This window comes from Acartia tonsa, chromosome 5 (genome assembly GCF_053477335.1).
Source record: "Acartia tonsa isolate MP-2025a chromosome 5, ASM5347733v1, whole genome shotgun sequence".
In the NCBI taxonomy this organism is placed as follows: Eukaryota; Metazoa; Arthropoda; class Copepoda; order Calanoida; family Acartiidae; genus Acartia; species Acartia tonsa.
This window is the reverse complement of record NC_137264.1, coordinates 53,389,434-53,417,335: the sequence shown is the minus strand read 5'-3', so window position 1 is coordinate 53,417,335 and position 27,902 is coordinate 53,389,434. Positions and strand designations below refer to the sequence as shown.

At 32.0% G+C, this 27,902-nt stretch overlaps 2 protein-coding genes across 12 annotated transcripts; both read left to right on the top strand.

Annotated features, from left to right (window-relative positions):
* The first annotated feature begins 7,127 nt into the window (after positions 1-7,127).
* On the top strand, positions 7,128-27,339 carry LOC145319839 (alpha-crystallin B chain-like). 11 transcript variants are annotated; one of them, XM_080162227.1, is made up of 12 exons: positions 7,128-7,236; positions 7,844-7,885; positions 8,396-8,452; positions 11,181-11,264; positions 11,987-12,059; positions 17,490-17,560; positions 17,914-18,012; positions 19,075-19,156; positions 21,833-22,013; positions 23,871-23,884; positions 24,571-24,651; positions 25,511-27,339. In XM_080162227.1, exons 1-9 carry the CDS (start codon positions 7,157-7,159, stop codon positions 21,887-21,889), a joined length of 645 nt encoding a protein of 214 aa, XP_080018353.1. In that variant the 5' UTR covers positions 7,128-7,156; the 3' UTR covers positions 21,890-22,013; positions 23,871-23,884; positions 24,571-24,651; positions 25,511-27,339. The 11 variants fall into 11 exon arrangements, with proteins under 11 accessions (XP_080018353.1, XP_080018349.1, XP_080018351.1 ...); XM_080162223.1 differs by having other exon boundaries at positions 21,833-21,986; positions 24,450-27,339; XM_080162225.1 differs by having other exon boundaries at positions 24,571-27,339.
* LOC145319838 (uncharacterized) lies at positions 13,000-17,384 on the top strand. The gene is made up of 3 exons (XM_080162216.1): positions 13,000-13,977; positions 16,362-16,629; positions 16,864-17,384. Exons 1-3 carry the CDS (start codon positions 13,009-13,011, stop codon positions 16,962-16,964), a joined length of 1,338 nt encoding a protein of 445 aa, XP_080018342.1. The 5' UTR covers positions 13,000-13,008; the 3' UTR covers positions 16,965-17,384.
* Positions 27,340-27,902: the final 563 nt, after the last annotated feature.

Here is a 27,902-nt window from a genome sequence, read left to right as displayed (position 1 = left end):
TCTAAAATCCTAAATTTGCTAAAAAGGGACTATGCACGAACAAGAGCAGGAGATCTTAGTATCATACAGCGTTGAGCCACAACTATATATTAGATTTCTATTAAAGATAATAATAAATAAATGTTAATAATCCAGTTCTACCTAAAATAATTTGTTAAAACTGTGATTATGTTAAACAAGTTAAGTAAAATCATTCAATGTTTTCAGAATAGAACATTCTTTTGTAAATGTAAATTACTAGCGGCTGTTCCCCTACCATCTAGGGTCTTTGTACTCGAAGTGAGGGCAGAATATTAGCCTTAAACTGTCCTTAAAATTAAATCTATTAATAACATAGCCTTAAACAATCCTGGGACCTAAGTAAAGCCAAACTAAATATGAGAACTCATTCGGTTCAGTAGTAATCAAAATCTTAAGCTGCAGACTAAAAATTAAACTACTTTATATACGCCTCTAGGGACACTGGTAGGAGGAAGAAAAGTTGACCTCATCCCATTCTAAATTTGAGTTTCAAAAGAGTTAAAAAATATTTTTTGGGGGAAGGGGGTGAAGACACCCTTTCCAAAATTAGTTTAAAACCTTTCCAGGACCTATAAGAAGCCTCACTGTAAAGGAGAACAATATCGGTTCAGCGGTTAGCGAGATCCTTTGGGACAGACAAAAAACGCTTACTACTTTATATAATAGGATGATATAACTATTAACAGAGCTAGTAAATTGTAAATATATATTCAGTAAAGTTGAGTTATCTTCTGCTTTATTAGAGTTTGATGACTTTAAAAAATATTTACAATTCAAATTTGTTTCTCATAACACTGATTTATTTATTTCATTTAAAAGGGGTAGTTTCACGAAATGCATTTGAACTTAATCTAGTAAACCGCATATTTTTTCCTGGTTAATTGGTTAAACTACATTTATATGGCATATATTTGAAAGAATTTCAATTTTCTACCACGTAGTTTTTAAAATATCAAGACTTGAAAATAATCTTTTTAAATTGCATATATCACAAAAAGACGATTTTCAAGTCTTGATATTTTCAAAACTACATGGTAGAAAATTGAAATTCTTTCAAAATATGCTACATAAATATAGTTTAACCCATTAATTAGCAAAAAATATGCAGTTCACTAAATTAAGTTAAAATGCATTTCGTGAAACTACCCCTTTAATTTGATACATAACTTGATCTCCTCCGTGCATAGTCCCCTTACTTATTAGAGCAAGCTTCTTACCAAATTACCTAAATGTATAAAAGCTTTGCTTTTAACAATGTATTCTGTATGCTTAATATATTTTGTTTATGTTATACATACATTTATTGAGTTGTGGATCTCATAATACATGAATTTGCCTCTAGAATTTTAAGTTAGATAAGGCCTAGATATATAAAGGTTAAGTTAACCCTCTTAAAAGTTGAGCTCTGATTGGGGTTAGGTTCCCTTATGGGCTAAGAACTTGGGTTTTTTTAATTTATACCTTTGTTTGAATATTTTCATATAACTTCATATTTGATATTGTTATTAGATTTCTGTCTTAATTGTTAAGCTAGACTTTTATAGATGTTGCCATTCTTGTTTAGGTCCAAAACTACTTCTATGTGTAAGCCATTAGCATACAGAACAATGCTTGCATTATGCAGTCTTAATACATAAATATAAAGTGATACGCAAATAAATAAAAATCTAAGATTATATTTCTTCTATAATAGGAAACTTTAAGAATAACTTTAAAAACTTTTTATTACCCAAAAAATGACAAACTTATATTTCTACCAATATTTTTTTCATATTTTTCTTAACATTCATCAAATTTTGCCTTTTTATGGTAAAATAAGAAAAGAAAGTCAATTTTTATTGGATTCAAAATCTATATTTCAACTCCTTTTACTCGTTCCTTTTGTTTTGGAATATAATAAACAGTCATTGTATTGTTTGTTTTTATTAACTTTTAGTATAGTTCTCAGAGAAATCTACTTTTATACTTGCAAGCTGTATTATTTAGAATTGAAAGGAACAGATAACATTATACCTCAATGTTTCGGAGCCGGGAGCCGGGAGCAGCAACATTTTTCGTGCAGCCGGATCCGGAGCCGTATTTTTCGATAAAAACGACTCCGGCTCCAGATAAGCTAAAAATGATTTTTTAAGTAATATTATAATTTGGCAACGGTCTATTTCCATATAATAAACTGAAAAACTATTGTTACTTAACAAATAGACACACATTTACAAATTCAATAATAAACAAAAATTGATATATTAATTTTAAGGTAGGAGCCGGAGCCGGAGCCGCATCAAAATTATACGGCTCTGACACCATGTTATACCTAATCGTTCACTGGTCTCAAGTTCAAAATAAAAACAAAGAGGCATATTTTGGCTCTGTTAAGAAACGACAGTGTAACCGCCGCTTATGCCGAAAACCGCAGTTTCCCCGCTAAATTCTTTTCTTTTCTTACCTCCCAAATAACCGAATTTTAATAATCTGAGACAAATTTTTTTTTTACATAATGTTAAGTGAAAATACAAGTGAAATTATATGAGAAAAAAAAATAATTTTGTCTCAGATGTTTAGAAATTGTATGATTTGGCGATGAAGACAAAAAAAAACTCCATGTGAGAACGGCGGTTCGCCCCTGTTTCTTCACAGTTCCACATTTTACCTCTTTGAAGTGACTGCCATGCCAAATTACAGTGAACTATTATTTTAGTTAAGTTCCTTTAACTTTTAGTTTTGGTTTCAAAAAGTGTCACACTCGCCACTCCCTTTATAATAATGCTTTTTTTACTAAAAATATACCAATCATTTAAATGTACTTAAATTTAGATTACGCTAGGTGTAACCATTTCATTTTTTATGTGTACTTCTTTACACAGGAATCAAAAGTAGTCAGATGTAACGTTTTAATTTTATACATTTTAAGGATGACTTCAGAGATGTCCAAGCGGGGGGCCGGGGAGGGGGGGGGGGGGTAAAGAGGTGATTACCCCCCCGGCCCCCCCCCCCAACAATTGTTTTAACTTTTATTTGATAAACTAGTGGCTGTGCTTTTTAATGGGGCTTTGTATTCAGAGAGGTTAGAAAAATAGCTTGAAACCATCCCAGAATTTCAATCTAAAAATGTAATAGCCTAAAACCATCACGGGACCTATTTAAAGCTTAACTAAAAATAAAGAACCAAATCAGTTCAGTGGTTATTGAGATCATAAGCTTCAGTCAGAAAACCCTTACTACTTTATATAATAGGATTATGATGTGTTCTTAAAAATACCCAAAATTATTCGGCCTTGATACCTTTATTAATGTTCATTTTAGCTCATGCTAGAGTATATTGCATGAAAAGAACGCCCTGATTACGTACGAGCATTGAAGGGCATGGATAAATTATATAGAAAACAAATAGACGGCAAATCAATTTTTTTTTCAATTTACAAACTACATGAGGTGAAATATTAATATATGTTCTAAAAACCTCTTTATTAATTTGAATAAATTATTTGGATCAACTGCAGTTCACGGTAAAATATTCCTGGTAACGAATATTTCCAAAAATCTATTAATTTTAAAGGCTGCTATCTGCTAACCGGCTGAACGTACAGATCATGCCCGCACACTCTTTTAAGCGGCATAAGAAGGCCTACAAATAATCTGAAATGGCCATAAATCAATAATGCATAGTTATCTCGCAGTGCAGAGAAATGCGTGAAAAAGACCTATTTTACGCGCTTTTTCTTCAGTGATGCTTTCCCTGTGCATCATTGGATCTTGGCTATATATATTCCAGATTATTTGTAGGCCTTCTATTGCCGCTTAAAATAGTGTGCCGGTATGATCTGTACATTCAGCCGTTTGGCAGCTAGCAGCCTTTAAAATTCATAGATTTTTGGAAATATTCGTTACCAGGAATATTTTACCGTGAACTGCAGTTGATCCAATTATTTTATTAATTAATGATTCTTAATGATAAGCGGATATTGGACATTATTGTTATTTTTCATTGAATCTTTATCCCTGTGATGTAAGTTTGATATTTTTAAATGGTAGGTAAAAATAGAACACGCTATCTTTTGTATGACATTACTACAGATAGAAGTTTGAAAAGTAGGATTTTCTGATTAGGGCTTCTCTACATTTAGATTAATCTACTTGTTCGTTTAACGAGAAGAACTAAAAGGTATTAGATCTTTTTGGTATAGTCCCTTTCGTAACATCGCACCTTATGGGGCGAGTCTTTGTATTTTTCACAGTAGCTTTTCTCCTATTTCTAGCCCTTGCGGGGGGCTCTAACCCTGCGGGGCCAATTACCTAACCCTGTGGGGCAATCACCTAACCCAACATAACCTAACATAAAATCCTTATACTAAAGTAACAGGATGTTTGTCTGTGTATCTGTGTGTCTGTACCGAAGGATCTCGCTAACCGCTGAACCGATCGGGTTCTCCTTAACAGGGTAGATTCTCATATGTCCCAGGAAGGTTTTTAACTATTTTGGGGGAGGGTACAACCACCCTCCCAAGAGAAATGACAAAAAAATCGAAAACTTTTAAAATATATGGGAGACTTCAACTTAACATAAAGAGAATTATCGTAACATAAAGAAGTAACGTAGAGACTTTAACAAATAAAAACATCTAAAGTGCTACTAGAGGCCTCTAGGGGCGTAGCCGCTGGTAACCTATAAAAAGCCATTATAAATTACGACGAATCGCCCCTTATGGGGCGATGTTACGAAAGGGACTATTCCCGATCTTTTGATCCTCAAAATAAAGTAACAGGATGTGTGTTTGTTTGTGTGTGTGTCTGTTTGTACCGAAGGATCTCGCTAACCACTTAACCGATATGGTTTTCCTTTACAGAGTAGCTTCTCATAGGTCCCGGGAAGGTTTAAAGCTAGTTTGAGGTAGGGTATCACCACCCTACCACGAGAAATCGCAAAAAAATATTAAAAAATGAAAAAAAAACGCCGCCCTGTGGAGATTTTTGGTACTAGCGGAGAAAATAATATTTTTGGCAAATAGCTGATTTTAACATAGATTGAATAAAACAATTTTACGTGTCCCTAGAGGCCTCTAGGGGCGTAACCGCGTGCTGACTTAAAAATAAACTAATGTGGGAGGGAAGCAACATTGGAGAGTAAATTATACTGGTACCCAAAGTTTTAGAAACATGTCCAATCATTTTTTGGCTCAACACTTCTTGTGTACTTGATATGTTGGTTCAAAATAGTGGTGTGTAAACTTTTCAACCAATAATGTTAATTTATTATCAACATTAGGGACTACATCAATTTAACGTCCATTGTCTTATCCTCTAATATCCTTGACTGTGACAAATTAAATAGAAAATTTATTCCGGTGTGGCTTCAAAACCGATTCATTTCCGCTGGATTAGAAACGGTTCTAAGCCCGAATGAAAAATCATGTATCGTATTATAATATTTCCTGTTTTCCACGAATAAAAAAGAAACAATTATAATATTAAAACCAGTTTTGTCGGCTTTCGGTTTGTCGGTTTGGCCGGATATCCGGCCGGATATTGGACATTGAAGCTATCCGGAAACTGGATATCCGGCTAATTTCTAATGCCGGATATCCGGTTATACGGCTAGATATCCGTTAATTTTCCGGATATCGAACGTTGGACAGATATCCGGCGAGAACCGGATATCCGCTATTAGAAATTGGCCGGATATCCGGAATCCGGCTTTAAAAAGTATCCGGCAAAACCCTAGTTTAAATCTTATAATTGTATATTTTATTATCCGTGAAAAGCTCTTTATAAAACAATGCGATAAATAACTATTACTTTTTCCTTGTGTTAATGGGAATTTTTTTACAAATTAAATTAAAGTTCAAAATGAAAAAAAGTTTTAAAAATTTGAAATCTATTTTAAATGTTTATGATGATATTATATTTCAGTTTATTACGTGATAAAGCATAATTAGTTGTCTTTGATTTTTTCAGTGCTTCAATTTTTCATATTTTAAATGTACTGTTCATAAAAAAACAAGGATGACAACATCCATAAAAGCGAAGCACTGAAACGGTAGGACAAACAGACATTAACACTTGTATAGTGTCAGAACTGAATAATCATAATATAAATTAATGTATAGGAGTCAAAGCAAAATTGTAATTAAAGTAAATTTGTTGAAAAACTTCTTGATACAGGATAATGTTTATGGACATACTTACATTTTTAGGACTTGATTATAGAGTTGCTTCGCTTATTACATTATAATTTGTTGTCCCAGGAATCAATATACCAAAAATCAGATCAATCGGATGATTAAATTACATAAAAATTATTTGTTAAAAAAGTAAAAAAAATCAACATGTTTAAAATGGACTTACGGACATTTTGGTGATGATTATAGAGTTGCTACGCTTTCTAAATCGTACCTAACTACTAAAGGAATCACCATGAAAAATTTGAAATCGATAGGACTAACGAAAAAAGCTATCCGTGACAGACGGACGGACGGACCGACCCTAATTATAGAAAAGCTTCGCTTTTAAAAATGAAAACAAGGATGCAGACATGCATAAGTAACAGGAAACTTTAGAGACAAGACAATGGATGATAAATTGATGTACATCCCCTATGATGTTAGACAAAGTATACCTTCTTTTATCCATTTTGTTTGAAAAGTTTTAACATGGCTTGTTTGAAATAAGATTCAATTAAAAATTTCCAATATTTTTGAGCCAACGAATTAGTAGGCTTGTTTATAAACTTTTGAAAGCATTTTAATTTAATGCCCAATGTCCCCTCTCTCCCTTAGCTAGCATGGATAGCAAGAATTTGATCAACAAAATAAAATTTTCCACTGAAGAACAGACAGATGGACATGGAAAGTTAAAGAAAACTTTCCTAGTTTATAAGATAGTCTGATTTGAGTTTATACCAACAACAAAATTAATTCGAAAACAAATCACGAAACCTATACAAGATTATTAGCTGTCGTTGGAAGGGGAGGGGGGGGACTTATTAGAATTGTCGTTTTTTTTATCTGCCACCAAAATATTATTTTACGTTTATTTTGCTTGTTGGTTACACCTTTTTCCTGGTCTGATATTCCTGTTCATAAAACATTGCAAAAATTATAAAATTCAAAAGCTGCATTTGAACCACCATTTCAGACCAAAAATGGATGATGAAAGACGTGTTCCCATGCGGATGGGAGAATTTTCTGTTCTGGACACTGAATTCAACAGCATTAAAGAAAGGTAATTATCAGCGTTGCGGATCTAAAGCCGGGAGCCGCCATATTTTACTTGAGCCGGAGCTTTAGCCGTTGAAAAACGGCTCCGGCTCCGGGTTAGCTAAAAAAGAGATTTTTTATTAATTACAATTTGGTAACTCTGTTTTTTCGTGTGCAAAAGTTTTTCAAGTCCATTTTTATCAAAAATTGACAATTTAAAACATTCAAAAGTCAAAAATAGACTTGCTAAAAAAATATGTTGAGTTTTTCTTGATTTTATGACACAGAATCAAACAGTAGGAAAATATGGATCATGGAATGAAAATGAAGTAGCTGGTTTCGTCGTATTTTCATAACACCTCTTCTCCTATTTTTAGCCACTCCAGGGGGCTGTAAACCCGGCGGGGCAATCATTAACATTTACCTAACCTAAAATACCCTATTAGAAAATACTAATGTGAATATCCGTTTCGCCCGGATATCCGGCCATTTTCAATATCCTGCCGGATTCCGGATATTGAAACTATTCGGATACCGGATACCCGGCTGATTTTTAATGCTGGATATCCGGTAATTTGCCGTAAATCTTTGGCCAGATATACTACCCAACCCCAATAATTGTATTTGTTTAGATTTGATAATGAAATGAAGAGAATGGAAGATGAGATGAATAGGTAAGTTAAAACAATTTTATTTTATAAAGATTACTAGCGGATACGCCACTAGAGGCCTCTTGGGGGACGTAATAGTTATTTCTAGCATCGTATTCGTATTATAACGGGTTAAGATCAGATGTTTAACAAAAATATTTTTTCGGCTATGGAAATTTTTCATTTTCTTTGATTTTTCTTGGGTGTGATGGTACCCTACCCCAATGTAGCTACAAACCTTTCCAGGATCTATTAGAAGCTTCGCTGTAAAGGAGAACCATATCGGTTCAGCGGTTAGTGAGACCTTTTTTTATACAAACAAAAAATTCAGCGGTTAGTGAGACCTTTTTTTATACAAACAAAAAAGCTTACTACTTTATATAATAGGATTAGCTATTTATTAATAGCTTGATCTTCAATGTCAATTCCAATTCATACAAAAAAAAACAGAGATCTTCAAAGAATTCAAGGGTACTTAGTATTTTTAGGGAAGCCTTAGTTGTTTACATATCTGTATCTCTAATTATATTCTAGGTTTCGTGGAGAATTGATGAACAGAGAAAGCTCTCTCTTTAGAAAAACTGGCTCAAGGTAAGTTGTCAATGTCTTCATTTTAAAAAAGCGCAGCTACTCTCTAACAAGAATGTCTAAACGTCCTTTACTGTTTACCAATTTGTTAGGTATCTGGTTTTATACATTTTTGTTATCTTTTTTAAAAGCGAAGCTTTTCTATAATTAGGGTCGGTCCGTCCGTCCGTCCGAGATAGATAGCTTTTATTCGTTAATTTAGGCATGTTAGAATTGTCCTATCGATTTCAAACTTTGCATGATGATTCCTGTAGTAGTTAGGTACGATTTAGAAAGCGTAGCAACTCTATAATCATTACCAGAATGTCCGTACGTCCATTTTAAACATGTTGATTTTTCTACTTTTTTAACAACAAATTTTCAAGTGTTTTAATTATCCGTTTGATCTGATTTTTGGTATAGTGATTCCTGGGACAACAAAGAACAATATTATAAGCGAAGCAACTCTATAATCAAGTCCAAAAATGTAAGTATGTCCATAAACATTATCCTGTTTTTAAGCATTTTTTCATCAAATTTACCTACAATTTTGATTCGACATTTATACATTTATGTTCCGATTTTTCAGTTCAGATACTATACAAGTGTTAATGTCCGTTGGTCCTACCGTTTCAGTGCTTCGCTTTTATGGATGTTGCCATCCTTGTTCCCCCTTAAATTTAATTTTTGAACAATATAACCCTATGAGTCAAGTATGCCTTACATAATCCGCTATTTATAATTACTTGAAAAGAAAATTATAAATATAAAACTTTATAAGATGTAGGTATATTTTTTTTTGATAAATGCATTATTTGAAACTTTAAAAATGAAGTATCTTGCAAGAAGGAGCATACAGGATTTTCTTTTTGACAGACTTTAATATTACACTTTAAATTCAATTCAACTGAGGTTTTCTTTTTGTGTAATAAGAACTTGAAAGTTTATGTTCTCCTGAGTATAGCGTACAAGGTATCTAAAGGGATAAGACAATGGCCGATAAATTAATATACACCCCCAATGATGGTACACAAAATTACTCCTTCTGTAGATTACAATTAATTGTTGAAACGTTGGACACTCAACTCAATGAGCCAACCAATCAAAAGCCACTAAAGTCCCAAAGTTGTGAAACCGAAATAAGAAAACGTTATTGTACAATTTTGGAGACTAGTTTAATAAACAGCCCAATGTCCCCTCCCTCCCTGATATCATGTGCTGTCTAAAAATAAATGTAAACCATTCATAATTAACAAGTAAATAATGTCATTGTCAAGCACTCCTTAATATTTTAGTTTCAGGGATAGGACACAACGACAAAAAGTTTAAATTCTGTATCTGGAAGCTAGTAAATATAGAGGGAAGAAAGGATTTAGATTATTTTACGCGTCTTTATGTGCAGCAATCTTTAATATTTTGCAATTCATGGTTTTATTAAAGTAACATAAATAAATTGGTCTTTAACAAAATTAATCGTATTTTTTGTTTGTTTTACAATGTTTCATATTTGTTCACAAAAATTCAGATTTTCCTTAAACAAAATTTACGACTTACTTTTAGACCTTTTTTTATTCGTATGCATTAAAATTCATTATTATACTGAAAGCAGGAAAGAATGTATGCCCTCCGCAGGGGGGTTACGGTCTTTGGTGCACTACTATTCGACTATTCCTAATAAGTTTTTAAATCTCATTTTAGGCAAATAATATTAATTCAACCGATTGTGCATTATTGTAAAAGATTAATTTCAAATTATCTGGGCCACTGCATTCAAATTTTCTTTTGGCTGTTTCAGACCTTAGTTCCTGAATGTTTAACACGGAATTTTTAAAATTGCAAAAGTTTAACAATATGTTTGCTTTAAAAAATTACATTGAATGCAAGTGCATATATATAGTAATAGTTATTTCTCGCAAATTATTATAAACAGCTATTAGTGGTTATAGAATGTACAATTATAAGATTAAAACCAGTTTTTTTTAGCCCCTAGGTGCCGAAGACACGGGCTAAAAAAACTGGTTTTAATCTTATGATTGTACATTTTTATATTCGTAGAAAGCTGGATATAATACGATGCTAGACATAGTTTTTTTCGTATGGATAAGAACCGGTTCCTATCCACCGGATTCGAATGAATACAAGAAAGGAATTTGAAGGGGGGGGGGGGTAATTTTTTTTTTTTTTATGGGGGAGGAGTTGGTAGTCGACCCCAATATTTTAATTTTAGTTTTAAAAAGAAAAAAATTTTTTTGGGGGGGATATTTTTCATTTTTGGGGGGGTTTGGGGTGTCCCAACCCCCAAGAAAATAGTTATAAACCTTCCCGGGAACTATGAGAAGCTACCCTGTTAAGGAGAACCCGATCGGTTCTGTGGTTAGCGAGATCCTTCGCTACGAACAAACAGACAAACAAAAAGACAGAGAGACATCGTTCTACTTTGTATTATAGATATCTGTTTGTGTGTCTCTACCAAAGTATATCCTTAACTGCTGAACCGATATAGTTCTCCTTTACAATGTAGCCTCTTCATGTGTCCAGCAGGGAAGGTTTTGGTGGAGGGTACCACCACACTCTAGGAATGCTTAACATTTACAATTTGGATGGCTGTTTATTTCTAAATTGAAGTCTTAGGATATTTTTTTTATACTTTATTTATACTCTCTCCATTACCCCTCAGAAGAAAAACTTATATGATAGTACCGAAGCCTCTAATTGAAATTAAAAATTCATAATTACTTTATTTTACAACAAGCCACGTGGTAAGTTCCTCTTCTGAGTCAAGAACTGTAAAGAATGGAAAAGAGGTGGAGGGAAATAAATCTTCATATACCTACAGGTTCCAGAAACTGCCTGTTGTGTTTTGTTTGTGCTTGTATCCTTTTTTCAATTACATGCTTGAAATAGACACTAGCTAAATTATTATCTTATTTTTACATTTAAAAGGAAAATTTATGACTTACTTAAATGCATTTTTGTTTGTTTGATATTTTAGCATAATTCTTAAGTTTTATTTTTCAAAAAGTATCTGTTTTATTAACTTTAATCACTTTTTATACCTCATCTGCATGATTTTATAGTTTTTAACTTGATTGATTTACTTAAAATGAACTTGTTTTTAATTTTTTCAGAATGCACTCCTGTCACTCAAAGATATAGTTTGTGAAACATGTAGAATATCTATGATATTTGAGAATTTTGGAGTAAAATATTATAACTAGAAATTGTTTACCTATTATTTTATATGCAATTAGTTTAGTGCACTTTTGAATCTGTTAAAGTTAGATCTTATGGATTAAATAGAAAGTAAAGATGTGCTGCAAGTAGAGTTTACATGACCATCTGTATTTCAATATGGCTGTCTTTCAAGAATTTTAGCATGCATTCCTCAGAGAGGATAATTGAAAATTTCCTGCTTTGTTAACTGTAGGTGTCAAATATTATGCCAGGTTTTTGTAGAAAATTGTACATGATTTGATGGCATACATAATCTTTCAGTATGGCTCAAAATTATTATATGCTAGCAGAAACTAGAAACATAATTTCAAAATCAAATTTTAGTTCAAGCAGTGGAGAACCTGATTTGATACCAGGAGTAAAGGGAAGACTTGGAGGTCATTCTGCTTGGCTTCAGGTAACTTTTTAGTATATTCTGGAACATATTTGATACCAGGAGTAAAGGGAAGACATGGAGGTCATACAGGTAACATTCTAGTATATTCTGGAACATATTTGATACCAGGAGTAAAGGGAAGACTTGGAGCTCATACAGGTAATGAAAGTAATACCTCTAAAAATATGTTATTTTTAGTTAAGTTCAGAAAAAATTATGATACAGATATTTTTGAAATAAAAGATATGCAAAAAAAATTGATTATTTGACAATGGAAAAATCAGTGATGATCATCTTCTCTTGTTAATCTTTCCCTTTTGATTAATAATTATAATATAAATGTTATATTTTTTCTTGTTTAAATGATTCATTGTTTTTATTTTTAACATTAATTTATGGTTCATAATTATATGTAATAATAATCTTATTGTTAAAAACATATAGTGTGTGTATAAGTGTTCTGCCAATATGAATTAGTCCAAAGAAGTTATTATTAATAACTATTATTCATATTTACACATTGCCAAACCATATGGCCATAAGTAAATACGTATATTAATTATTTTTGCACAAAGTTTTTCAATGGTTTTTATATTCTTAAAGTTAGGTAATAAAACAATTTTTGAATATTTTAGCAATTTCATCAATATTGACAAGAATATAGATTTTCTTTAATGAACTAAAAATGTATTGAATAAACATAATGGTTAGATTTTGAAATCAGGACAACCAAATTTTAGCCAAATGGGAAGGGGTTAAATTTTAGAATTTCTTAGTTTCAATATTTTCATTCTCTTTCAAAAAATAATTTTGGGGTTTTGGGTACCCTACCAATTCTAGTTTTATTTCATAGATTTGATTAATATTGCACAGTTTTTTCAGTTATTGGTTTGTGTATTATGTAATCATAGAAAATTAATATTTGCACTTACATTATATTATCAATATCAATATTAGTCTATTCAGAACCATGAACCTGAAAAGGTTAATACGGTTGGTTGCAACAGTTATTTGTGTGTACCAGCTAGCACAATCTATCTACAAGTATTTCTCTAGACCAACTGCTGTATCAGAAGCAGATGTTGCCCTTTCTGACTTGAATCAACCACCTGTAGTTGTAATTTGTCCTAAAATAAAAGAAAATTCAACTGCCCTAAAAGATTTGGGCTACAGAAGATCATTTAGTTTTTTTCTTGGCAAACCTGAAGGATTACCTGACAATCAGTACTCTTGGGTAGGGTTGGATGGAAGTTTAACCTTTGATGAAGCTAAGAAAATTATATTTAGTGAGGAATTTGAAATTGATCTAACACATCATGTTAAGTCCTCTTTCTTTGCAAATGAAACTAACACTGTCAATCTATCAAACATATTCATTCCCTTATATGGAAATTGTAAAATGGCCAAAGAACTTGATTTCAAAAACAATCTTGGATTCTTGGAAATAAGTTCAACAGTCAGTGTTGAAGTGTTTGTTATAGATCCTTCTCTTGTAACACACTTTTCAATTCCTCAAGAATCATTTACTGGCGCAGATATTCACCTAGATATCTTTGAGGAAGAAAAGGAAGAGGCTAAACCTGATGCCATTTCTGCTACAGAAGAGAATGCTACAACAGAAAAAAGTAATTTCATCTTTATAAAATCTCTTTTAAAAGGAAATTATTCAAATGATTTGATTGAGATTAATACAACAGTAACAGAGGCTAGTTCAATGGAACTAAGTAAGAAGATCCAGAAAAGAAGCGTTGGCTCTAAAACTAAATCTTCTGATCTTCAATACTTCAAAATAAAGATCAAGCGCAGAACATTATTGCCTGATGAAGGATGTGACACTTACAGGGAATCAAGTTTCGCTCAATGCATCCAGAAAGAATTGTCTCAGAAATTGAAACCATTATTTCAATGCATACCCCCTTGGATGACCAGCAATCAGAATGTAAGTAATGTTATTTAAATTTATTTCATTACCTATTATAAATATAAAAAGTTTTGAATTAGTTTGTTCATCAAAAAAAAGTTAAATTTTTCACATGACAAGCAGCAAATTCAGCTTATCTTTATTTTTAATAAATTAATATTCTATTATGGACATGATTTGATTCCTAACTATCCACTAAATGATTTAGAAATAGGTCTAAGTTTAAGTTTTTAATTGGGAATGTACACAGCTAGCTTAAGCCAGGTACAGGTTTACCTGAGCACGCCAAAGAAACTGACTGGCAGGGGTGTTCTAGGAAGGTATTGTGAGTTCATAACCACTCTTACTTAAATCGTAGCTGTAGCTTCCCTACTATGATTTTTTTCAAAATACATTTTCTTGGCTGCTGGGTTTCAATTTTTCTTTCATGAAATGAATTGTTTGTTTCAGTGAGCTAGTTTACAAAGTTTACAAAGTTTAAAGAGCAAATCTATCTGTTAACTGGATATCTCAGTCATATAATCCAATCCATCAATGAAAAATGATATAAGAATTCATATTCTTTTACTAATTATAAATTTTAAAGTAGATACTTTCAAGGTTATATAATTTACATTTAGGCTAATAAACCATCCTTATTTTTAATTTAATTGATGAAAGCAATGATAAAAGCCTGGTGAATATGTATCAGATTGTCCCAAAATATTTCTGAGACAATTCTGAAACACCTAGTATATTTTTAAATTCTCTACTGCAAATTATATCTTTGAAGTCAAAGATAAATAAGATTATTTTAAACTTAATCATCTAAACTATAATATGTCTGAAACAAGTAAACTGAAATAATCATAACACAACAAGAACAAACTTCTTAGTAGAAATTATATTTTGATTTATTCAAGCCTTCTCAATTTTGATCATTTGAGAGTTACTGACTGGTAATATCAGTACATGTTTAACAATAGATCAGATAATTGACTCAAATTACATTGATAATTGATACCAGAACCAATTTCTTGTTGGTTGAACAAATTATTAAAGAAGGTCTCTTCTTTTTTAAAATCTGATAAACTAATTCAGATGATCTATACAGACCTGCATTTTTCTATCTTTGGAATCTTGCAGTCAAACAAATATTACAATTGCATTTCTGCTCCGTTTTATCATCTGAACAGGTACTTCTTTGCAGAATAAGATCTTTATTATTAGGCTAGCAAGTAATTCAGTTAAATTACCAGTATTTTTTGGCAGTACTTAAGATATTTCAACAAGTACTGCATTTGCCAGTTGGAAACACAGGGTTGTTAATGTTATAGTTCACATTCACTAAATATACAGAAGCTCTCAAATGATTAGAATTTAGAAGGCTTGAATAAAGCAAAATATAATTTCTACTAAGAAGTTTGTTCTTGTTGTGTAGTATAGCTCTAACCGCGCGTTTTTTGAGAAATAAACATACCATGTAAACTATTTCAGTATCACCTACTCTCATTATTTTTTTTGTCACAATGGACACAGACCATGCCATATTTGCCTGTTAGTGTAAGGATTTTTTCAGTTTACTTGTTTCATATTATAGTTTAGATGATAAGTTTAAAATAATCTCATCTATCTTTGATGATATAATTTGCAGGCTTGAATAAATCAAAATATAATTTCTACTAAGAAGTTTGTTCTTGTTGTGTTATGATTATTTCAGTTTACTTGTTTCAGACATATTATAGTTTAGATGATTAAGTTTAAAATAATCTTATTTATCTTTGACTTCAAAGATATAATTTGCAGTAGAGAAATTAAAAATATACTAGGTTTTTCAGAATTGTCTCAGAAATATTATGGGACAATCAATACAGATTCACCAGGCTTTTATCATTGCTTTCATCAATTAAATTAAAGATAAGGATGGTTTATTAGCCTAAATGTAGATTATATAAACTTGAAAGTATCTACTTTAAAATTTATAATTAGTAAAAGAATATGAATTTTTTTATCATTTTTCATTGATAGATTGGATTATATGACTAAAATATCCAGTTAACAGATAGATTTGCTCTTTAAACTTTGTAAACTAGCTCATTGAAACAAACAATTCATTTCATGAAAGAAAAATTGAAACCCAGCAGCCAAGAAAATGTATTTTGAAAAAAAATCATAGTAGGGAAGCTACAGCTACGATTTAAGTAAGAGTGGTTATGAACTCACAATACCTTCCTAGAACACCCCTGCCAGTCAGTTTCTTTGGCGTGCTCAGGTAAACCTGTACCTGGCTTAAGCTAGCTGTGTGTAACAACCAAATCTAATTGGATCTACCTTTTCCATATGCCTTCTTTTATAGAATTACAAGGTTCAAAAAGTTTTTATTTCTTGTTTTAGTCTGTTTGTTTTATCAACATAAATTTTAGGATATTTGTAATGGAATTGTTAACAATGCATCCACAGATGGTACTGACACACAGATAAGAGATGTTGTCTTTCCCCTAATGATGAACAATGAGGTTGATTGGAAGTGCAGGAGACCTTGCACAACTATGACAGCAATTGCCAGAAAAATGTACCAAAAGAAACTTGCTCCTGATGAGACACCATCTGTAAGACTTGTATTGGATTACACTGTGAAGGATACTGCTACTGTTATCACTTTTACTGGATTTGATCTTGTAATTGACATAGGTACAGGGATAAAGGACAAGTAAATGATTCTAAATTTATTATTTTTAGCATATGTTTATTTGTTTATGCATAGGAAAAAATATGCATAAATGTTATTGTTCTTTAAATGAAGATTTTGATTTTGTAAAAGTTTAGTCTTAAACTGAAATCTTAAGTGTCTGTTTTTTTATGAATAGAACTATTAACTTTAAAAATTCTATTTCCATTTACTTATCTGTTTATCCCTGCAACAAGGCAGCTCTCTTGGTCTCTGGCTCGGCATGAGTGCTGTTAGTTTGGCTGATGATGCCATAAATATTTTTAAATGGGGATCAAAACACAAGTTGATCAAATAGTTGATTGCTGGAAATAACTTAAATTTTCTGTCATCATCTTTTATTTATTTGTATTTTATGGAAAGTTGGTATATGTTAAATTTATAATTCTATTTTGATCTTTTGAATGCAATCATAATGAATTAAAAATAAACAGTTTTAAGAAAATTAAATATTATTATACTTCGACAAAAAAATTAATAACTTAATTTTTTCATGCTTAAATATTAATAACCAGATTTTAAAAATCGTCTTTTTGAACAGCTCAAGAACCATGAACATAGATATTTTTTGTATTGATGTATCTCTTGACTTTACTATAATGTTTAACTTAATTTTTAATTATTATATTATAATGAATTTAAAAAAAAAATTTAATGGACACCTATATATCATTGTATATTGTACTTTGTTTTTTAAAATAAATCAGCCATTTGATTCCTCCTTAATTCATTGTTTAATTTAGAAAATGCTTGAACTTACTGTATATATTAAGCAAAATTGTTCATGTTTAATTTCAAATGAATAAATCTTTTGTGCTTATAGAATTTGGATTCTCCATTGCTGCATGAGAAGGAAAAGAGTGAAATTGCTGGTGAAAAGGAACTTAAATTAAGGTAAAATTAAACCAGCCTATTATTTATTGTAAAGGGGGGCGGGGGTGGGGGACATTTATAATTTTTATAAATGACACTTGGAAATATTTATTGTTTGAGCTTTTTATTATGTGTATTTGCTTTTAAAAAAATGAACTATGCCTTTATGGTGGTCACCTGTCATACACAAAAGAACAAGGGCAAGATATTAACATTGAGCTTTCATAAGACAGGCAGGTCAAATAAAGCTAAATTAAGGCTTTTTAAACATTTCTTTAAATAATCCTTTAAATCATTTGGTACAAGCTTTTATGAACTATTACTAATCAATTTATTTTTTAAAAAATTATCAGTTTATCTTATCAATATTGTAGGTTTGATGTATCCCAATATGGACCAGAGGAGATAATTGTCAAGACAATTGATAACAAACTTTTGGTCCAGGCTAAACATGAAGAAAACAAGGATGGAAGGTTAGTGCAGGATAACATGGAAAGAAAACGAAGTTGCGGGTTTCGTCGTATTTTCACAGTTGCTTTTGATAGGTTAGGTTAGGTAAATGTTAATGATTGCCCCAGAGGGTTAGGAAATTGGCTCTGCAGGGTCAAAGCCCCCTCCAGGGGCTATAAATAGCAGAGCAGCTAATGTGAAAATACGACGAAACCCGCCACTTCGTTTTCTTTCCATGATCCTTAGTTTTTTTTTATTTCGGTTGTGTTGACATTCAAGTTCTCATGTATCCTGATGAGATACAATTTATAAGACTAGCGGCTTCGCCCCTAGCCTCTAGGGGCTTTGCCCCAAGAGGTTTGATCAAACCAATTTTCGTATTTTAGATTTAAAATAAAAAAGAAAAATTTTTTTTTTTGGGGGGGGAGGGAAGGGGGTTAGTCGATCCCACTATCTTATTTTTAGTTTAAAAAAAAAAAGTTTTTTTGTGGGGGGGGGTATTTTTCATTTTGGGGAAGTTGGGGGTGTCCCACCCCCCAAGAAAATAGTTATAAACCTTCCCGGGACCTATGAGAAGCTACCCTGTAAAGGAGAACCCGATCTGTTCAGCGGTTAGCGAGATCCTTCGCTACAAACTAACAGACAAACAAACAGACAGACATCGTTCTACTCTGTATTATGGATATATAAATTTAACAATCTAATAAGCCCTACTGTTTTACCGCTACTCACACCCTTATTTTGTTGTTATTTTGAAGGAAAAGATCGAGATAACCCCAAAATCAACTACAGCTAACCTAAAATATTTTCCTTGTATATTTAAAAGTATCGGTAAGTCTGTGTGTCTGTCTAAGGATCTCGCTAATATCTGAACCGATATGGTGCTCCTATACAATGTTGATTCTCATATATTTCCTAGGAAGGTTTATAAATATTTTGGTGTATGGTGCCACTAACCATCCTAAGAGAAATCTTCCATAGTAAGAAAGCAATTTTTTGTTTGTTTAAAACTAGAATTTCCTCAAGTGCCTCTAGGGGCGTAGCTGCTCATATTAATATTAATAACAGAGTCATATTGTTTGTAGATCTGTGTACCGTGAATATAACCGTGAGTTTCTCCTGCCACAGGGAACTGATCCTGAGCAAATCAAATCTTCCCTTTCAAAGGTATCCTTAAATAAAAGTAGAAGGTATGTTTGTTTTTCCAGGGAGTGAGTAGAAATTGGGCTGTTTATTACACTAGTGTTCCCAAAGTTTTATGATAACGTTTTCTTATTTGTTGGCTTAACAATTTTGGGGACTTTATTTGAATTTTCATTAGTTGGTTAATTTTTTTCAGTGTCAGTCAAATCGTTTCAACCACTCAGTAATAGTTATTTACAAAGGGGGTATCAACATTGGGGATGTATATCTACCATGTCCTATCCCGTTAGATTCCTGTTGTGTATCTGTTTCTCTGTCTGTGTGTTTGTATCGAAGGATCGTATTAAATGCAGCATTGATTGAAATGGTTCTTCCTTTTAAGTAATGCTTCTCATAGGTCCAGGGAAGGTTTATAAACATGGAGGAGGGTACATCCCTAAAGAAATCGCCCTTGGAAAAAATACCTTTTCCTTCATCCAAAGAATTTTTTAACTTCTTCTTTTCAAAACTAAAATGTTCATGGTTGTTCCCTCCCCCCTTGTTCCCTAATGTTCCGCTGGAACAATTAAGGACCCCAGGGAGGAAGGGAGGGCACAATGGATCAAATATTTAATATTTTAGGGTTTCAAACCTTGGTGCCTAGCTTAAAGTGTTCGTGAAGGATTTTGACTGAATTTGGGGACCTTAAGGACTAGCGCACAGTTGCCGCGGAATTTGTTATGAATGAAACAATTAACACAAATTCTAGCAGACAAAAAAATTATGTTGTATAGAATTATTTCGGCTGGTTCTAACAAATATTTTTCCCCAAGAAAATGTCATTTCATGTCTAGAAACTCTACTGTGATATTTGTGTAATAAACAATCAAAAACCCTCTTGAATTTTGGTGTTAGTTAATCATATCTAGGGAGGGGATAAAGATGTTCTAAGGGCAATTTTTCAAGTGATAGATTACAGAATGTTTACTTGATTGTGATGTACTGGTAATATAATTTATAAGTAGGTGCTTTTCTTATTAGAACTCTTTCTCATTTTGAGTTATCTAATTTACATAACCCTATACACTTTAAAATTTTCTGGATAAATCTGGTTTTTTTATGGCTTTTCAGCGAAAACTCTCAAATTGAATTAATTGCCCATTGTCCCCTCCCTTCCTCCCTGACAGAGCCCAATGTTGAACATTTTTAAATAATATATTTTTAAAATATTTAAAACAACCTCCATAAAAGCAAAGCTCAACAGGTCAGACGGCCAAATAGGGAGTAACAACGCATTTAATATTATTAAAAGTATGATCATAAATTTCATATTGATATCAAAATAACTATAAACAAGGATGACAACATCCATAAAAGCGAAGCACTGAAACGGTAGGACAAACGGACACTAACACTTGTATAGTGTCAGAACTGAATAATCAGAATATAATGTATAAATGTCGAAGCAAAATTGTAAGTAAAATTGTTGAAAAACTGCTTGATACAAAATAATGTTTATGGACATACTTACATTTTTAGGACTTGATTATAAAGTTTACTTCGCTTATAATATTGTACTTTGTTGTCCCAGGAATCAGTATACCAAAAATCAGATCAATCGGATTATTAGATCACATAAAAATTTGTTGTTAAAAAAGTAAAAAAATCAACATGTTTAAATGGACGTACGGACATTCTGGTAATGATTATAGAGTTGCTACGCTTTCTAAATCGTACCTTACTACTACAGGAATCACCATGTAAAGTTTGAAATCAATAGGACAATTCTAACATGCCTAAATTAGCGAAAAAAGCTATCCGTTACGGACGGACGGACGGACGAACCGACCCTAATTATAGAAAAGCTTCGCTTTTTAAAAGGATACTCAAAACTTGATTTTATTCAAGATGTGCATATTGGTGATGGGAATTAGTCGCCAACCTGAGAAAAAAAAAAATAGTACCTGGCTAATATATATTTACCCATTAGTGTTATGGAAGGCGGACAGACAAAATGATTTATAGAGGAGCTTCGCTACGAAAAAAAAAATTGGTGCTTAAAACTTTTTTGGGTTTTTACGTCGTTATGCACAATAATATTTGCTAATGTTCAGCAAACAATAGGCGAATTAATTTTTCAACACATTATTGGAATTATGCTACAATTTTAGTTTAGTGAAAATACATATAAAGATTGAGTAATTTAATCTTTTTATTACATAACAATTGTTTAATATATATAGTAGAAAGTTTTTTTTTGTCTGAAACTTAAGATTTCAATACTTAACTTAACTGATTGAGTTCTACTTTTTAGAGGAGATTAACATAGATCCCGGGATGGTTTTAGGCTGGTATCTTATTTATATATTTAAGCCTTGAGATGGTTTTAGACTATTTTATGTTCCTTCTTACTTATTTGAAAACAAAGTCCTTGGGGACATATATTTGAGAGAAATTCAAATTTCTACCAGGTAGTTCTAAAAATTTTAAATTTTAACACTTGAAAATCATATTTTTTGGATATATGCATTATTCAACACAAATGGCTGTTCTGTTTTCATCAAAACAGTATGATGAATATTTTGGTGATGTCTAATTCATTGCTATTTATTGTATTACAAAACTTCATATGTTAGTTGGTATTCTTGTAACTTATGCTTGCTATCAAACTTTTTAAATGCACTTCATGCAACCATCCCTTTTAACATATTTTCTTTTCAGGATGGAATCTTAACAGTGGAGGCACCTCTGCCTGTTCCAGCAATTATGCACAAATAATTATAACCAGTTGGAATCATTTGTATTATAGTTTACTGCACATATAATTGGAACTAAGAGGATTCATATTTACTGCAAATAGTGGAAATATTACACTGTGGGCTAGAATTGAATCAAGACAAAAGTAAGTGCCGAGCCCTGGGACCTATGTATGTTGAAAATAGACATAAAACTATGATGATTCCAGGCAGGGGCGTCCAAGCTTTTTTTTGGGGGGTGGGGGGTAAAACATTTTAGGGGGGGGGGGGTAATTCGTGTTTTGGGGGGGTAAAATGGCGAGCGAAGCGCGCCGAAATTTTTTTTTACCCCCCCCAAAATTTTTACCCCGGGGGTAAAATTTGATTGGGGGGGGTAATTACCCCCCCTAAAATCTGTTGGGGGGGGTAAATACTCCCCCCAACTCTGTTGGGGGGGGGTAATTACCCCCCCCCAAACTAATTTACCCCGGGGGTAAAATTTTTGGGGGGGGTAATTTAATTATGTAAAAAAGCACCTACCTAATCTATTAAGTTAATAAGTACTATCTTATAACATAAAGTAGTAAGTAAGGTTTATTTGACTAAAGCTTCAGATTTCATTTTTTTTAATACTGAGTTCTCCTTTTTAGGAAAGCTTCACATAGATCCCATGATGGTTCCACACTATTATAGGTCAATCCTTTGAGTGGTTTTAGGCTATTTTTCTCCTCCCTTTTTACCCTTTAGAAAACACGAGTTCTTAGATGCTAAGGGCGCCACTACTATTCAAATATATAGTAGTATCTCATTCTTTAGAACATAAAAATACAATAATTAACTCACTAACCAATGAACCAATATGATTTATTTGACTAAAGCTTCAGATTTCATTTTTTTTAATACTGAGTTCTCCTTTTTAGGAAAGCTTCACATAGATCCCATGATGGTTCCACACTATTATAGGTCAATCCTTTGAGTGGTTTTAGGCTATTTTTCTCCTCCCTTTTTACCCTTTAGAAAACACGAGTTCTTAGATGCTAAGGGCGCCACTACTATTCAAATATATAGTAGTATCTCATTCTTTAGAACATAAAAATACAATAATTAACTCACTAACCAATGAACCAATATGATTTTACTTTAAAGTGAAGCGTCTTATAGGTCCTGGTAAGTTTTATAACTAGTTTTGAGACACCCTGACATCCTCCCAAAAGAAATCGCCTATAGAAATTCTTTTTCATTATTTAATGAAATATTTAATTTAGTTAGGTATCTATTTTATGGAATCTTCAGTGCTTTACAATTACATCATAGATCCCCGGGATGGTTTAGCCCTTATAAAGGCCCAAGCAAATAAAACATGATCAAACTATTAAATTTTTTGTTATCATGGTTAAGAACTGTTTTAACTGGTTGGACAGTAAAATTTTTTTTTTAAGAACATTCAATTTGGGGGGGGGGGTAAATACCCCCCCTCAAAAAATCTTTTTTAAAGAACATTTATTTTGGGGGGGGGTAATTACCCCCCCCCCCAAAAATGGTTTGGGGGGGTAAATACCCCCCCCCAAAATCGTTGGGGGTGCCTACGGCACCCCCAGGGTAGGGGTAATTTTTTTTGGGGGGGGTATTGTTCACAAAATTTTGGGGGTGCCAAATGGCCCATTACCCCCCCCCCCCTTGGACGCCTATGATTCCAGGTAAAACCAAATTATTTCAGCGGGGGCTTTTTGAGAAAATTAGATTTGAAATTTCAAGTTTAATTTTCACTCCCTAGGAGATGCCGCATAATCATGACAAGAAAAGCAATATTATTTATTTTAAATTTTGAACAACTTTGCTTTTATAAAGTTCTTCATAAAACCCCTCCTGAAGGGAGTTAATAAATGGCCATTTTTATCACTTGCTTTGCAAAGGTCACGCTGAAATATTTTGGTTTTACCTGGAATCATCATGGTTTTATGTCTATTTTCACCATACATAGGTCCCAGGGCTCGGCACTTACTTTTGTCTTGATTCAATTCTAGCCCACAGTGATTATGTATGTATTGTGTATTGTACCATATTTATAATTGGTACCATTTTTAAAAGCGAAGCTTTTCTATAATCAGGGTCGGTCAGTCCGTCCGGAACGGATAGCTTTTTTTGTTAATTTAGGCATGTTAGAATTGTCCTATCGATTTCAAACTTTTCATGATGATTCCTGTAGTAGTTAGGTATGATTTAGAAAGCGTAGCAACTCTATAGTCGTTACCAGAATGTCCGTACGTCCATTTTAAACATGTTAATTTTTTACTTTTTAACAACAAATTTTTATGTGATCTAATTATCCGATTTATCTGATTTTTGATATACTGATTCCTGGGACAACAAAGTACAATATTATAAGCAGCGATAGTCAAATCCTAAAAATGTAAGTATGTCCATAAACATTATTCTAAAAAATCAAGCAGTCCTTCAACAAATTTACTTACAATTTTGCTTCGACTCGTATACATTTATATATTCTGATTATTCTGACACTATATAAGTATTAGTGTCCGTTTGTCCTACCGTTTCTGTGCTTCGCTTTTATGAATGTTGTCATCCTTGTTTTAAATGCACAGTTCATATAATTGGAACCATTTGGGATCATTGTTTATACAATATACAAATAATTGGTTCCAGTTGGAATCCTCTTTTTTTTGTAATGTACTAGAAATTGGTACCAATTTTATTAATTATAAGTACCACATAGATAATTGTACAATTATTTATCCTTTTGCACAAGAAATGTAGAAAATAATTTACAGTATCGCTTCGAAACCAGTTAATATCCAATGGATTAGAACCGATTCTCAGTCATACTGAAAAGGGATGAGTAGGTTGCGCTAAAAATCCGTAAAGGTTGTGAGTTGTAAGTTAAAAACAGTAGTAGAACGATAAATTTTTTTGTCTAAAGTTCTTTTCAATAAGAAATACACATATTTAGTGAATATTACCGTTCTACTACTATTTTTAAAAGCGAAGCTTTTCTATAATTAGGGTCGGTCCGTCCGTACGTCCGTAACGGATAGCTTTTTCCGTTAATTTAGGCATGTTAGAATTGTCCTATCGATTTAAAATTTTGCATGGTGATTCCTTTAGTAGTTAGGTACGATTTAGAAAGCGTATCAACTCTATAATCATTACCAAAATGTCCGTACGTCCATTTTAAACATGTTGATTTTTTTACTTTTTTAACAACAAATTTTTATGTGATCAAATCATCGGATTGATCTGATTTTTGGTATATTGATTCCTAGGACAACAAAGTATAATGTAATAAGTGAAGCAACTCTATAATCAAGCCCTAAAAATGTAAGTATGTCCATAAAAATTATCCTGTATCAAGCAGTTTTACAACAAATTTACTTACAATTTTGCTTTGACTCTTATACATTTAATTATGATAATTAAGTTCTAACACTATACAAGTGTTAATGTCCGTTTGTCCTACCGTTTCAGTGCTTCGCTTTTATGGATGTTGTCATCCTTGTTAAGCCTTAAAAACTCACGACACATTTACGGATTTTTAGCGCAACCTACTCCTCCCTTATTTATAGCATCGTATTATATCCAGTTTTCTACGAATATAAAAATGTACATATGTCATATAGGTTAAAGCCATTTTTATATCCGCGGAAAGCTGTTTATGATACGATGCGATAAATAACTATTTGAAACCTCGAATGTGACAAAACACAAAATTGGAAGAATTCCTTGAACATGGAACAAACCTAGCCCAGCTTGAAATCCATATTTTCTTTATATGCACACAGCAACAATGTTTCCTATATGTACCAATGTTAACCTTATTAATTACACTTAGTACATTTTTACAAGTATTAGACTTTAAATTTGTGAGTATTTATAAACTTTTTTTTACCTTTTCAAAAACATAAAATCTTTTTGATTTTCTCAACGCTATAAGAATTAAATTTGTGTTCATTCAAAAAACAGGAATGTCCAGTCCACCCCCCTCCCCCCATAAAACTTTTATTACCCTCCCACACAAACTTTTGAATCAACACAAAAATTTAGTTTGACGCTTTTTAAGAATCTGTATTCTAATTTTTAGTTTCTCCATTCTAAGATATAATTAGAATATTTATTTCATTAAATGATACTAAAAAATTATGTATAACATCGTATTACAGAAAATTTTCTGTAAATAATTATATCAAATCAATACCAGTTCTGGTAGCCCGGGCCTTCGGCCACTGTGGGCAAACAAAATTGGTTTAATGTAAAATTTTTCATTTTGATATTCACTGAAAGCTGTCTATATTACGATGCTATAAATAACTTTTTTAATATTCATCATTTTTAAAATGTTCTTGTAAAGCTTTACATGTCATTAAAAATGTCGCTTTCAATTGAAGACTTATTAGTGTAAGCATTTTTTTCTATGTATTTGTATTTAATTTTAACTTGTCTAGTTTAGGCGTGAGTTGTACCCAGGGAGGGAGGGGGGGGGGGGACTTCAGAATATAGATTGTACTAAGGTGGATTCTTTAAAAAAAATTTGCCCCACTAATCGCTTAGTGGGGCAAAATTGTTTTCGTGAAAAATCCTCCAAAATCACATAAAAAATCTACAAAAATTAAATAAAATCTTATGTTAATAACCCCTCTATGATTTTGTTTAATTTTTGTAGATTTTTAATGTGATTTTGGTGGATTTTTTCTCAAACCAATTTTGCCCCACTAAGCGATTAGTGGGGCAATTTTTTTTTAAGAATCCACCTCTGGTACCCAATGTTATGTGTACACATTGTCTCCTATGATTCATCGGCTTGAAAACTTTGGGTACTATTGCTAAATCTTTATTTGTTGGTTAGGTAAATCTAGAACTGTCCTAACTTTTAATCAAACTATTTTAGTCTTTTTTTTATCAGTTCATCCTTTCTAGTCTTAGGAAACGTTTGAACACTAAACCTAATAAACCAACCAATCAGTCCCCAAAGTTTTTAAGCCAACGAATGAGAAAACGTTTTTGTTAAACTTTTGGGACTAGTATAATAGCCCATTGTCCCCTCTCTCTGGAAGAAAAAGCACAGGTCAAAAATATTGACTATACTTAAAATGTGCCCTTAAAATTGTAATCAAAATTTATATCTAACAATTTTAATTGTTTAACACATTTATTTATGTTAATTTTAGTTTGATATTATTCTAATGTACCAAAATTTATGTAACACATTCCTTTTATTTACATGATCTTATTTTAACATTATCAGTATTACTATTAAAATATTATCCGATTCTAGCGGCTACGCCCCTTGAGTTCTCTAGGGGGCAGCTTTAATCTTGAATTTCTTCAAATAACAGATTCTTCTTTTTTCAATTACATTTTGAAGTACCTTTTTACATCAAAACTGAAGCAATGGACTTTGAAAATATTTGCAATTTTTATTATATTTTGTTTAGTTTTGTCAAATTTGCAATGTTAAATAATAAATTTTAGAAAATAATGTTTAACTTTAGTCAAAAATTGATTTATATCCGCTGGATTAGAATCAATTCTCATCTATGCCGAAAAATCATGTAAAGTATCGTATTACTTACACTCTTTCACGAAAAAAATCATAAAACTAGTTTTGTTAGTACGTGACTTAGGTGTTTTCATTTTACTATCGACGGAAAGCTGTCTAAGCGCAACAGTTCACATCATCTCCAATTGTAAGTTGCATCATTTACAATCATTTTACTAAAATTAGTATCTGATTTACTACTGTTTTACATTTTATGTTTTTAATTAAACACAGACCCTTAAAATTAATCTTGCAAAAAAATCATTAAAAACATTAGGTATTGAAGCCTAGGTAATGACAACTTTGCTTTTATTTTTATCGGTTGTTCTATAGTAACATAGAGGAAAAAGTCATTCTATGATGGTAGGTCGAATTTTACCGGATTGACTACATACTTTTTCATCAAAATATTTCTTTTTTCGTATTCATTCGAATCCGGTGGATAGGAACCGATTCTCATCCATACGAAAAAACTATGTCTAGCATCGTATTAAATCCAAAAAAA

Coding starts and splice junctions, on each gene's coding strand:
- LOC145319838 (XM_080162216.1), top strand. CDS start 13,009: ATGAACCTGAAAAGGTTAATACGGTTGGTTGCAACAGTTATTTGTGTG. Junction 13,978..16,361: donor GGATGACCAGCAATCAGAAT/GTAAGTAATGTT, acceptor CATAAATTTTAG/GATATTTGTAATGGAATTGT. Junction 16,630..16,863: donor TGATCTTGTAATTGACATAG/GTACAGGGATAA, acceptor CCCTGCAACAAG/GCAGCTCTCTTGGTCTCTGG.
- LOC145319839 (XM_080162220.1), top strand. CDS start 7,157: ATGGATGATGAAAGACGTGTTCCCATGCGGATGGGAGAATTTTCTGTT. Junction 8,453..11,180: donor TTTAGAAAAACTGGCTCAAG/GTAAGTTGTCAA, acceptor TTTTACAACAAG/CCACGTGGTAAGTTCCTCTT. Junction 12,060..17,489: donor GTCATTCTGCTTGGCTTCAG/GTAACTTTTTAG, acceptor TTGTGCTTATAG/AATTTGGATTCTCCATTGCT.